The 12,790-nt window shown below is 44.3% G+C and overlaps 2 protein-coding genes across 2 annotated transcripts; both read right to left on the bottom strand.

The window, feature by feature from the left end:
• Nucleotides 1–960: 960 nt before the first annotated feature.
• Nucleotides 961–2,400, bottom strand: LOC133144586 (NAD(P)H-hydrate epimerase-like). The gene is given in 7 exon segments (XM_061267403.1): nt 961–1,518; nt 1,520–1,535; nt 1,617–1,764; nt 1,826–1,890; nt 1,893–1,929; nt 2,017–2,127; nt 2,195–2,400. Coding segments are annotated over 7 exon segments (591 nt in total). The 5' UTR covers nt 2,237–2,400; the 3' UTR covers nt 961–1,346.
• An 872-nt stretch (nt 2,401–3,272) lies between these two features.
• On the bottom strand, nt 3,273–5,913 carry LOC133144944 (lamin-A-like). Its single transcript, XM_061268000.1, is given in 9 exon segments — nt 3,273–3,302; nt 3,365–3,478; nt 3,551–3,658; nt 3,755–3,989; nt 4,061–4,252; nt 4,309–4,559; nt 4,636–4,761; nt 4,948–5,104; nt 5,404–5,913. Coding segments are annotated over 9 exon segments (1,599 nt in total). The 5' UTR covers nt 5,790–5,913.
• Nucleotides 5,914–12,790: the final 6,877 nt, after the last annotated feature.

Raw genomic sequence — 12,790 nt, 5'->3', positions numbered from 1 at the left:
ATATTCTACTGACCGCAGGGATTTCCGAATACCTTCCGGTCTCAATTATATACTGATGAAACCGATATTACACTCTTTTTTTTGGGTCCCCCCGAACTTTAGTTCTCATCAGTTGTACATAACATCAATGAATCAGATATTCAATTTTAGTTAATATTTCTAAAAGTACTTTTGAATATTTATATTTCATCAAATTTTTACATTTAATCTGCTTTTAAAAATAAATTTAAATACATTTGATTTACCTTATATCGCTGTAAATGTTTATTTCTCAATACAAAATAATGAAATGGAAAACCATGAGACAACCTTCATTGTAATTAGTTCCAATCTTCCTCTCAGAGTTTAATCACTCATTTAAAAAGAATAATAGCCACATTTTCTCGACTGTAATGTGAGTCATACATTAGAAGCTACTTTAAGGACCAGATGAAGGACCTAGTTTTTGGAGACTGACCTGTTTAATACGCACTTCTGAAATATTTTTTGGAGGTGCTCAAATGTTTGAGAATATTCACACATGTATTGAATATCACACAGTGCGTGAGAATATATCACGTCATACTAATTTTGCTAACATGTTATCTGTGTAGCGTTGCACATCAGGCCAGACTTCCCTTTTCCTGTCGTCATTACTTTCAGATTCCTCCTCTACTTCCAACGAAATCTAGTGTCACATTATTGTTTCATCATGCTTTACCGGGCTGATTTGACTCAATAGAATCTCAATGTGACTGTTCCTCATTCTAGCCTTTCATCATCAATGAAAAATACCCAAAAGGAAGTCTGGATAGTTTTGATTGTCACAGAACGTTCTCATTTAGCTCATTGGAAACTTGTGTTATATGTCAATCCTGTCTATTTGTGTCACTCCTCATAGAGGATAAAGAATATTTGCCTAGGAGTATTGTTATTTATCTACATGTGTTGCTTCACCAATTTATTCTTTTGGAGCTGAAGTCCATCAAAGTCAAAGTCTGCTTTATTGTCAATCTCTTCACATGTCAAGACACACAAAGAAACCGAAATAACCTTTCCTCTATCCCATGTTGACGAAACATAGTACACGACTCTGACATACAAGTAAACGACACAATATAAAAACAAGAAGGCACAAACAATAAATAATAAGAGTGATGAATAAATAATAAATAAACAAATAACACAATAAATAAGAGGAGCAAAACGGAGCCAGTGTGCATACAGCAGAATGTAATTACACAGAATGTGGAGCCAAGTCATGATTTAGTAGTTTTCTGTGGCTGAGTCTTTTCATGAAGTATTTTCTTTATTGCATTCTAAAACGGTTAAAGCATGTTAGGAACCATTTCAGGAACCAAATCTTATCATTTTAACACACAGTCAGTTTCAGGGTAGCGGGGCAGATTGAGCTAGTACTTCCTCTCCAAAGCTGGTGGCACAAAGCGGCCTCCCAGGAAGTGATGGCGTCCCTTGAAAAGGGTGGCAGAGTTTTTAGGAGCGGTGAGTGAGATGAGCGTGTCGGGGTGCAATCCGTCGACGCTCCACATCCCAACCTGGAAAATAAATCCAAGGGTCACGTAAACACACTTGGAAGCAGTGTGGATGAGCAAAATGCTACGTAAAGATGAAGGAACCTGAAGGGATGTCGATGCTAGCAATGGGCACAGTGGTCTCCTTCAGGACATCGATGATGGAACCAAAAGGCTCTCGCACCGCCCCCTTAAAACTGAAGCCGAAGATGGCATCGATCACCAGGTTGAAGGCCTCGTCAATCACAGGAGCCTAACAAAATAATTAAAAAGGTCACGTTTAAACACAGTCCATTTCGACTGTTACAACAAACCTCGGGCATCTCTGTAAGAAATGGGATCTCCATTTTCTGGCACTGGGTGGTCAGACCCCAAAACAGTTGGGCCTCTTTGGATACAGGATGGAGGGTTCGTAACCCTGAGAGAAGATGGAGAAGTCATTAAGGAAACTTCCTCGATGGTTGTAAAGATGGCTTCCTCAAAAATCAAACACGGCGACACTTACAAATAGCTTAAGATGTCTGGCACAGACCAGGCCGTCTCCTCCATTGTTGCCGGGTCCACATATAACCAGCACTGTGGGTTTGGGCTTGACCAAGAAACTCAGTGGATATGCCTTCAATGGAAAACGTGAGATGCTGAGATTCACATTATGATCATTCTGGACGGACACTGTGGTTCACCCTTGTGATGGCGGTAGCACAACTGAGCCCTGCGAGCTCCATCAGCTGGTCCACACTTAAGCCGTACTCACTGAAGAGCTCCTCATCAATGCGCTGGGCAAAGTTTGGTTAAATGCCATGCAATAACACAACTTACAAAAAACAACACGCAAAGAGTCTGTCGGGCTTCCGTGGAAATGACCTACTTCCGGGTATGGGGACCCGGAACAAAAACAGTACTTACGTTTCAAAGTAAAACTAGCTAGCTACAGTGGTTCAAATTTCAATATAAAAGTCTGCAGTTCCGTTTTTGAGAGTTGGGAGAAATTTAAATCAATGCATTATTTATATAAGACCAAAAAAAGACGAATTCAATCATTTTTAAAGAAGAACAACTTTATTTCAATCCAAGAAAATTTCACAACAGGTCGGAGCAGATTTTATTAAAAAAAAGCTGTGGAAAGAAGTCACTAAACTACCTTATATAAAAAGTAATTTTTTGAAATTCAATGTGAAACTATAGTTCATATTTTATTGCCTGGTGACTAACCATAAGCATGTCGTAAAAAATTATATATATAAGAGTTGACTAAATATATAAATTGATTGGCATGGAAAATGAAGACCAAACGATCCAGGGCCTCACATTATTGGACAGGTCTCAGTTCGGATTCCAGTCTGGAATGGTCTCACCTCGCGAGGTGTACTACTACTGAACACGTAGGAATGAGGCAGCAAACCCTCTGAGATGCCACCAGTACGGTAGGAGCGGGAAGCCGTAGATACGGAGCTGCCGTTGTTGGGCTTGTTCGGGGAGAATCCGCAGGAGCCGCACATAACTGTACCTCGCTGTCCCCGCAGGTGCTGTGAGCAACCGGCTGCGGAAACAACAAACTCTGAATCTTTTCAAATGATTGACCAGCAGTCAGGATTGCATTACAAAATGCCCATTTAATTGTATTGTTATACAATATTTTTACAATGTGACCATGTCAAAAGTCAAAGTCTGCTTTATTCTCAATCCCTTCATATGTCAAGACACACAAAGAAACCGAAATTCTGTTTCTTCTATCCCACGGTGGAAACGGAATTTCCATCATCATCTTGGAAATAGGTGGCAGTGGGTTTCCTAGAAGATAAACGGACGTCAAAAGAGAAATATTGCTTCTTGTCGCTTGAAAGATGTGTCACCTCAGCGTTGAGCAAGGTAGTTTGGACATTGTCTCCGGTTCCCCAGTTGGCCTGTGTCTCCCAGACTAGATCAGAGGGAGGATTGTGGTTTCCGCCACCACCAGCCGCCCAGATCTGATCAGCATGTAAAGGTCATTGAAATATTGAGCACTTTGTATCTGAGATCTTCCAGATAAGATTGATTACCGTGACACTCCGGCCGGCCTTCAGGATGAACTCTGCGGGAAACTTGAATACGATGGGAGGAGAAGATCCAACCTGGTGCTTCACCTGACAGTTCCCCAAATTCTGATCCTAATAGTTGAAGTTGATCTCAACAGGTTAGTCGTTACTGGAAAATGTGCACATTTCGTAAGATGTGCGATGTTGCACTGTGACACATCCACTGACCTCATGTCCTTTATTGCAGAGTCGGACATATTTGCCAGCCCGGTCCACGTAATCCACGATGACCTGCCTGCTACCATAGGGGTGCCGTGGGTTCTCCAAATGCATCACAGTGCTTCCGGCGAAGCTCGAAGCCTCGCTGTCAGTGTCGGGACGCTTCCTTTTCCCGCTGGCCGACGTGGTCGAGGAGCGACTTCCTGACATGCTTGTCGACGGTAGACTCTGGGAAAAGCGTGTCCTGCGGACAAACGTGGAGACATGAATTGCTATGACAGGAAAAGTTGTGGTAGGTTTGTAAGCCACACACACCTCTCCTGCCCGCTTTCAAGCACCTTCCTGTAGGCACTTATCTCCATATCCAGCGCTAGCTTGACATCCATTAGCTCCTGATACTCATCCAGTTGCTGCTGCATCCGCTCCCTCTCTGTAGACAGAGCCTCCTCCAGATCTTTCACGTTTGCATCACGGGCTGCAAGCTAGTGTCAACACAGACTTTTTAAACTTTTGCAGCTGATACAGATTCTAAGGTCCAAATGATAAATGGTGAAATCGGTGACTGGCGAGCGCCTTCCAGCTGAACCCGACAGGCATAGTAGAAGGTAAAAAAGAGTTCAGGCGATATTTTCCAGCAATTTACCCTGGACTTGTAAGTCTTCTCAATCTCCTCTTTGTAGAGTTTAATCTGAAGTTCATGCTGGCTTCGCATCTCCATCAAGGCGTCGGCCCGTTTGGGTTCATAATCTTCCTGGCGGGCGTTTTCCAACTCCACCATGCGAGACTCGTGCCGGCGTTTGACCTCGCGCAACTCCTACGTGAGACGTGAGAATGACTCAGCTTTATTTTCATTAATTAAATAAGCGAAAGTGATGATAATTGTGTCCGACCTCGGAATGCAGCTTCTTTTGAATCTCCAGCTCCTCTTTGAGGGTATTAATGCGACTCTCTCCTTCCACCCTCCTGAGAGCCTCATCCATCATCCCCTTTCGGCCATTGGCCAACCTGGTCTCGAGCTAAACGTGGCAACAACTTTAACACAATCATCACGGTAATTTAATCGTGATTTGATTCACCTCGGCAACCTGCGTCGCCAGATCTCGGTTTTCTGTCTCAAGGCGACGCTTTCCTTCTAACGCTCTCATCAAAGACGCGCCCTTGGAGTTCAGCAAGGCTTTAAGGCGACGCTTTTCTCCTAACGCTGTCGACAAAGACCCGACCCTGGAGTTCACCAAGGCTTCAAGGCGACGGTTTTTTCCTAACGCTGTCGCCAAAGACGCGTTCTTGGAGTTCAGCGAGGCTTCCAAATCTTTGAGCCTCTGCAGCGCTCCTGCCAGATCGGATTCTTTCTTCGTGTTCCTGAGATGACAGATGTACACATAAATATGAACTAAGATAAGTATAAAGTGTAGCAGTGATAAAGTATGTAAACAGTGCAGGAAACAAAAACAGTATTAAACCCTCGACGCAGTCAAATGTGCTATTTATATTGATGTGCGACTATGGGATGGTTAACTGAAAGTCCAATTGAGCTGCAATTAGTCACGAGGAGGATTTTCCTTGGGGTGTGGCCCCAGCAGCAAAGCAATTATGTCAGCACTAATATCCAGTATCCATTTTGTTGTTGGCATATTTTTGATAAAATGGCCGGGCCTCACCTTTCTTTCAGCTCGTCGAATTCCATCCTCAGCTTGGTCAACTCCGGCTGCAGACGTGCACGCTCTGTGGCCTCCGAGTCCAGAGACGCACGGGCTTTCGCCAGCTCCGTCTCGTAAACGGCCTTCAGGCCAGTCAGCTGCCGGGACACCTCTGTTTCGGATTCAGTGATGCGCAAACGCAAGCCGGCGTTCTCCACTTCCCGGGAACGGGCGTTGTCGACGTAAACGACCAGAAGGTCGTTGAGCTTGCGGAGTTCTTCCATCTCCTGGAGACGTGTGATGCGGTTGGGGGAGAGGTCAATGTTTGCATCTTGAGGAGTGTTTTCTGGGGTCGCCATCTCTCGAGCTTGCTTCTGCTGTTCCAGGAAAGACTCAGTATCATGCATTACACCAATGCCTGATTGCACTTATCAAAGAAACTTCATAGAGGTTTCTTCAAAGTCCAAAGGTTCCTTTGTAAATACACATAAAAAAAAAACCCTCACTCTTTGCAATGGTTCAAAGAAACTTTGCAACGGATGGATCCTAAGGGCGGCTTGGTGGGGCACTGGGTAGCACGTCCGCCTCACAGTTAGGTGGGTGCAAGTTCGATTCCACCTCTGGCCCTCCCTGTGTGGCGTTTGCATGTTCTTCACGGGCCCGCGTGGGTTTTCTCCGGGCACTCCGGTTTCCTCCCACATCCCCAAAACATGCTTGGTAGGCCGATTGAAGACTCCAAATTGTCCCTAGGTGTGAGTGCGAGTGCAAATGGTTGTTTGTCTCTGTGTGCCCTGCGATTGGCTGGCATCCGGTTCAGGGTGTCCGCCGCCCACTGCCCGATGACGGCTGGGATAGGTTCCAGCACGGCCGCAACCCCCGTGGGGCAGCAAACGAGCAGGTGATCGAGCAAGCGTCTGATACGAGAGCATTGCGTTCGTATGGAGCGTGTTTGAAGTGAACAGCAGAGACGAAAGGAACAAGGCAAAGTGTTGTGAAATAAAATATTCCCTGTAATACGCATTGTTATTTGCTCATTGTATTAAAGCAGGGGTGTCAAAGTCAAATGGACGGAGGGCCAAATAAAAAACATTAGCTACAAGCCGAGGGCCGGACTGTTCGAATGTTCATTGAAAAATTTTTAAATGACGCATATAGTCTAGTGAACCTAATTGAACCTACTGAAAACCTAACAAATATATTCCAATATGATCAGATAAATAAAGCAATATTTTCTTATGGCTCTGTCAGTAATCTTTAATTTTCAACAGACACAAAAGACAAATTTCCTTTATATAAAAATCCCCATAACATGAACATTAAATGAAAGAAACCGGTATTCAAGGCACCATCAGTAGCCTATATTTTCTATTTTAGCAAAAGTGGGCTAAATTTACTTCAAAGAAAAAAACAATAATAGCAATTTTCTATCATCCACTCAACTGAAATATTTTTAAAATATAATTGGATTGAAATACAATCAAATAAAGTGCAAAAATCTATTAATCAAAAACAACACTTTGTTTAAGGAGAAGTAACATGCAGTGAAAACAAATATTAAACTTTAACTTTTAAACTTGAACTGAGTAAAAACTCTAAATATGTGATTGCACAGTAATGTTCACTTGTTTGAGGTTGAGGGTGATACTTGGTGGTGTCCCATCTTTTCCACAAGTTCATCAATGTTCGGGGTAAGGCTCTGAGCTGAGGAAATCCTCAGAATTGAGTGGAGGTGTTCAGCAGTAAGTCGACTTCTGTGTGATGTTTTGTTCAGGTTCATCAAAGAAAACAGTTGTTCACACAGGTATGTGCTGCCAAACATAGACAACGTTTGAGCAGCCTAGATGCGCAGCTGGGGCATTGTGTCGGGGAGGAAACGGGCGAACTCCGCAGCACCCACTGCCGCATATTTTGCCCTCAGTGCATCATTGCATTGGAGGTCAATCAACTCCATTTGGAGGTTTGGTGGTGAGCTTTCCACGTCAACAGCAAATGGGTTACCGAGCAGTTCCAACCTGCTTTTTTGTGCTTCAAAGTCAGCAAATCGGCGTCGAAAGTCAGCGGCAAGCATACCTATTTTATCAGCCAACTGTGCGCTCGGGAACGCACTGGTAGAGAGCTTCTCTTTCATGGTCTGGCAGCTGGGAAAGTGGCTCAAATTTTCTTTCCGCATCTGCGTCTCCCACAGAGTCACTTTGGTTTTAAATGCCTTCACTGTACTGTACATATCAGAGATGACACGATCCCGACCCTGCAGCTGCAAGTTCATTGCATTCAGATGACTCGTAATGTCACACAGAAAAGCCATTTCACACAGAAACATTTCGTCTCGGAGTTGTGTTGTGTCTTTCCCTTTGCTGTCCAAGAACAGACAAATCTCCTCACGAAGCTCGAAACATCTTTGAAGCACCTTTCCCTGGCTTAGCCATCGCACCTCTGTGTGATAAGGCAAATCACCATGCTCCGTTTCTAACTCCGTCAGAAATGCCTTGAACTGGCGGTGATTCAAACCTTTGGCTCTGATAAAGTTAACTGTGCGCGTGATGATGCTCATTACATGCTCCATTTTCAAGGCTTTACCGCACAACGCTTCCTGGTGTATGATACAATGATAAGCTGTCAGCTCACCTGTCGCGTTTTCCTCTTGCATCTTTTCCCGTATCTTCGCCACCAGTCCGCTCCTGTGTCCACACATCGCAGGTGCTCCGTCGGTTGTCAAACCCACGAGTTTTTCCCAAGGCAGCTCCATCTCATTTACACATCTTGACACCTCTTCATACAAATCATGCCCCGTAGTTGTGCCATGCATAGGACGTAAAGCCAAAAACTCCTCGGTCACGCTTAGGCTGGAGTCCACTCCGCGGATGAAAATTGACAACTGGGCAATGTCAGAAATGTCGGTGCTCTCATCCACGGCCAAGGAATATGCAATGAAATCTTTTCCCTTTTTCACAAGCTGCTCTTTTAGATTGATGGACAACTGGTCTACTCTCTCGGCAATGGTGTTTCTGCTCAGACTCACATTTAAGAAGAGTTGCCTTTTTTCTGGGCAAACTTCGTCACAAACTTTAATCATGCAGTTTTTGATGAAATCCCCCTCCGTAAATGGCCGTGCTGATTTAGCGATCTCTTCTGCCAAAATAAAACTGGCCTTGACAGCAGCCTGGCCTTGTGATTTGGCTTTTTTGAACAGAGCCTGTCGAGATTTGAGGCGTCGTTTTAATTCCTCTGCCTTTTGTAGCCTTTGTTCCATGTCCATATTCTTGTTTTTGTCTGCGTGTTTCGTTTCATAATGTCGTCTCAGATTATACTCTTTCAGTACCGCCACACTTTCTCCACACAGAAGACACACAGGTTTTCCAGCTACCTCCGTGAACATATACTCCGACTCCCACCTTGTTTGAAACCCCCGGTTCTCAGTGTCCACCTTCCGTTTTGCCATTTTTGATGGGTATCTGAAAGTTAATTTTACTGTGATGCTGACGACTGCTGTGCCAATAAATATTGAAATGAAGCAGCCTACTGCTCGGTGCGTCACCATTGCATTGTGGGAAATGTAGTATTGGTGCGTGTAAAAGATCTGCGGGCTGCCGGCTTGCTGCGGTCTGCGGGCCGGTTCTAATAATAAATCAAGATCATCCCAGGGGCCGTAAAAAACCTTCCCGCGGGCCGGATGTGGCCCGCGGGCCTTGACTCTGACATATGTGTATTAAAGTATCACATTCATTGTCAGTCAAGAAGAGGACTATTCGCATTGTGCATCCATAGTGCGCATGCGCAGTGATACTTCCTCCGTAGGACGTCCAGTCCGCGCTGGAGATTAAAAAACAAACAATATTTGACAATAACACCGGTTTCTGTTCCTGTCTTTGGTAATGTCACCCTGTCTTTTTGTTCCATGTCTTTGTCGGTCAGTCCTGTTGTTGGTTTTGTTAGAGAGTTATGTTAGTTTACCAAGTCTGTGTTTTGAGTACCTCCAATGAACCCTGGTCCAAGCTGCACTTGGTCGCCCTGCTCCTTTCCACACTCCATCCGTGACAAGATTTTCTTCAAAAATTGTTGTACCATTATTTTCTTCAAAGAAAAAAAAAATAACAAAAAAAAAAAAGAAATTAAAAAAAATTGTACCCATGTATAATGCGCACCCCAGATTTTAGGACAATAAATTAGTTACATTTTGCACACTATACACGGAAAAAAACGGTATGTTAGTTTACTAAGTCTGTGTTTTGAGTTCCTCCAATGAACCCTGGTCCAAGTTGCATTTGGTCGCCCTGCTCCTTTCCACACTCCATCCGTGACAAGATTTTCTTCAAAAATTGTTGTACCATGATTTTCTTCAAAGAAAAAAAAAATTAAAAAATTAAAAAGAAATTGTATCCATGCGCACCCCAGATTTTAGGACAATAAATTAGTTAAATTTTGCGCATTATACATGGAAAAAAACGGTAAATTGATTGGCATGGAAAATGAAGACCAAAAGATCCAGGGCCTCAGATTATTGGACAGGTCTCAGTTCGGATTCCAGTCTGGAATGGTCTCACCTCGCGAGGTGTACTACTACTGAACACGTAGGAATGAGGCAGCAAACCCTCTGAGATGCCACCAGTACGGTAGGAGCGGGTAGATATGGAGCTGCCGTTGTTGGGCTTGTTCGGGGAGAATCCGCAGGAGCCGCACATAACTGTACCTCGCTGTCCCCGCAGGTGCTGTGAGCAACCTGCTGCAGAAACAACAAACTCTGAATCTTTTCAAATGATTGACCAGCAGTCATGATTGCGTTAGAATATGCCCATTTAATTGTATTGTTATACAATATTTTTATAATGTTACCATGTCAAAAGTCAAAGTCTGCTTTATTGTCAATCCCTTCATATGTCAAGACACACAAAGAAACCGAAATTCTGTTTCCTCTATCCCACGGTGGAAACGGAATTTCCATCATCATCTCCCAAATGTGTGACTGGCTTTGCTGATCGCCTTTTCCTGGAAGAAAAACGGACGTCAAAAGAGAATTATTGCTTCTTGTCGCTTGAAAGATGTGTCACCTCTCCGTTAGTGTTGATCAAGGTAGTCTGGAACTGGTCTCCGGTTCCCCAGTTGGCCTGTGTCTCCCAGACTAGATCAGAGGGAGGATTGTGGTTTCCGCCAGCGCCAGCCGCCCAGATCTGATCAGCATGTAAAGGTCATTGAAATATTGAGCACCTTGTATCTGAGATCTTCCAGATAAGATTGATTACCGTGACTCTCTGGCCGGGCTTCAGGATGAACTCTGCGGGAAACTTGAATGCGATGGGAGCAGAAGATCCAACCTGGCGCTTTACCTGCCAGTTCCCCAAATTCTGATCCTAATAGTTGAAATTGATCTCAACAGGTTAGTTGTTACTGGAAAATGTGCAAATTTCGTAAGATGTGCGATGTTCCACTGTGACACATCCACTGACCTCATCTCCTTCATTGCGGAGTCGGATATATTTGCCGTCCAGGTCCACCTCATCCACAGTGACCTGCTGGATCCGGGTCTGCTGGAGCTCCTTGTTTGCAGCTTGAGTGTTTTCTGTGGTCGCCATCGCTCGAGCTTGCTTCTGCCTATCCAGGAAAGACTCAGTATCATGCAGTTCGGATTCCAGTCTGGAATGGTCTCACCTCGCGAAGTGTACTACTACTGAACACGTAGGAATGAGGCGGCAAACCCTCTGAGATGCCACCAGTACGGTAGGAGCGGGAAGCTGTAGATACGGAGCTGCCGTTGTTGGGCTTGTTCGGGGAGAATCCGCAGGAGCCGCACATAACTGTACCTCGCTGTCCCCGCAGGTGCTGTGAGCAACCTGCTGCGGAAACAACAAACTCTGAATCTTTTCAAATGATTGACCAGCAGTCAGGATTGCATTAGAAAATGCCCATTTAATTGTATTGTTATACAATTTTTTTACAATGTGACCATGTCAAAAGTCAAAGTCTGCTTTATTCTCAATCCCTTCATATGTCAAGACACACAAAGAAACCGAAATTCCGTTTCCTCTGTCCCACGGTGGAAACGGAATTTCCATCATAATCTTTCATATGTGTGAGTGGCTTTGCTTATCGCCATTTCCTGAAAGAAAAACGGACGTCAAAAGAGAAATATTGCTTCTTGTCGCTTGAAAGATGTGTCACCTCTCCGTTAGTGTTGATCAAGGTAGTCTGGAACTGGTCTCCGGTTCCCCAGTTGGCCTGTGTCTCCCAGACTAGATCAGAGGGAGGATTGTGGTTTCCGCCAGCACCAGCCGCCCAGATCTGATCAGCATGTAAAGGTCATTGAAATATTGAGCACCTTGTATCTGAGATCTTCCAGATAAGGTTGATTACCGTGACTCTCTGGCCGACCTTCAGGATGAACTCTGCGGGAAACTTGAATGCGATGGGAGCAGAAGATCCAACCTGGCGCTTCACCTGCCAGTTCCCCAAATTCTGATCCTAATAGTTGAAATTGATCTCAACAGGTTAGTTGTTACTGGAAAACCAGCTCAGTGGCCTAGTGGTTAGAGTGTCCGCCCTGAGACTGGAAGGTTGTGGGTTCAAACCCTGGCCGGGTCATACCTGTAAAAATGGGACCCATTGCCTCCCTGCTTGGCACTCAGCATTAAGGGTTGGAATTGGGGGTTAGAAGGAGTGGAGCTCTTTACAAGCCCTAGGCTTCGTCTCCCTCCTTGCACAGTTATTGATATAATAATAGGTGCTAAACAATAAACTAAACTAAACTAAAATGTGCAAATTTCGTAAGATGTGCGATGTTCCACTGTGACACATCCACTGACCTCATCTCCTTCATTGCGCAGTAGGACATATTTGCCGTCCACGTCCACCTCATCCACAGTGACCTGCTGGATCCGGGTCTGCTGGAGCTCCTTGTTTGCACCTTGAGTGTTTTCTGCGGTCGCCATCTCTCGAGCTTTCTTCTGCCTATCCAGGAAAGACTCAGTATCATGCATTACACCAAATGCCTGATTGCACTTAAAAGAAACTTCATAGAGGTTTCTTCAAAGTCCAAAGGTTCCTTTGTAAATACACAAAAACCTCACTCTTTGCAATGGTTCAAAGAAACTTTGCAAGTCCAAACAAAGGTAAATCCATGTCCAAAAAAAAAAACACTCACCCTTTGCAACGGATGGATCCTAAACGTTACCCTGGGGACAATATAAAATACAAATATTAATCTCGCACGCACACACACACACACATTATATTAAAGATAAATGTTTTAAAAAAGTCCACTCCTTGTTTTATTAAGCACATAAAGCTACTTTGCGGCAGCTCAGTGTCCCAAAAACGGGAATCGCATTAAAAAACCGACACAAACAACGCCTTTTAAAAAACTTTTAACAGCCGCAAAGTTGTAATAAAGGTCCCGTTCTTTTAAACGTTTGGGTTT

Source organism: Syngnathus typhle, linkage group LG20, assembly GCF_033458585.1.
Source record: "Syngnathus typhle isolate RoL2023-S1 ecotype Sweden linkage group LG20, RoL_Styp_1.0, whole genome shotgun sequence".
Taxonomy (NCBI): domain Eukaryota; kingdom Metazoa; phylum Chordata; class Actinopteri; order Syngnathiformes; family Syngnathidae; genus Syngnathus; species Syngnathus typhle.
Note: the sequence above shows the minus strand (reverse complement) of the source record. Positions and strands in the feature narration are given on the sequence as shown.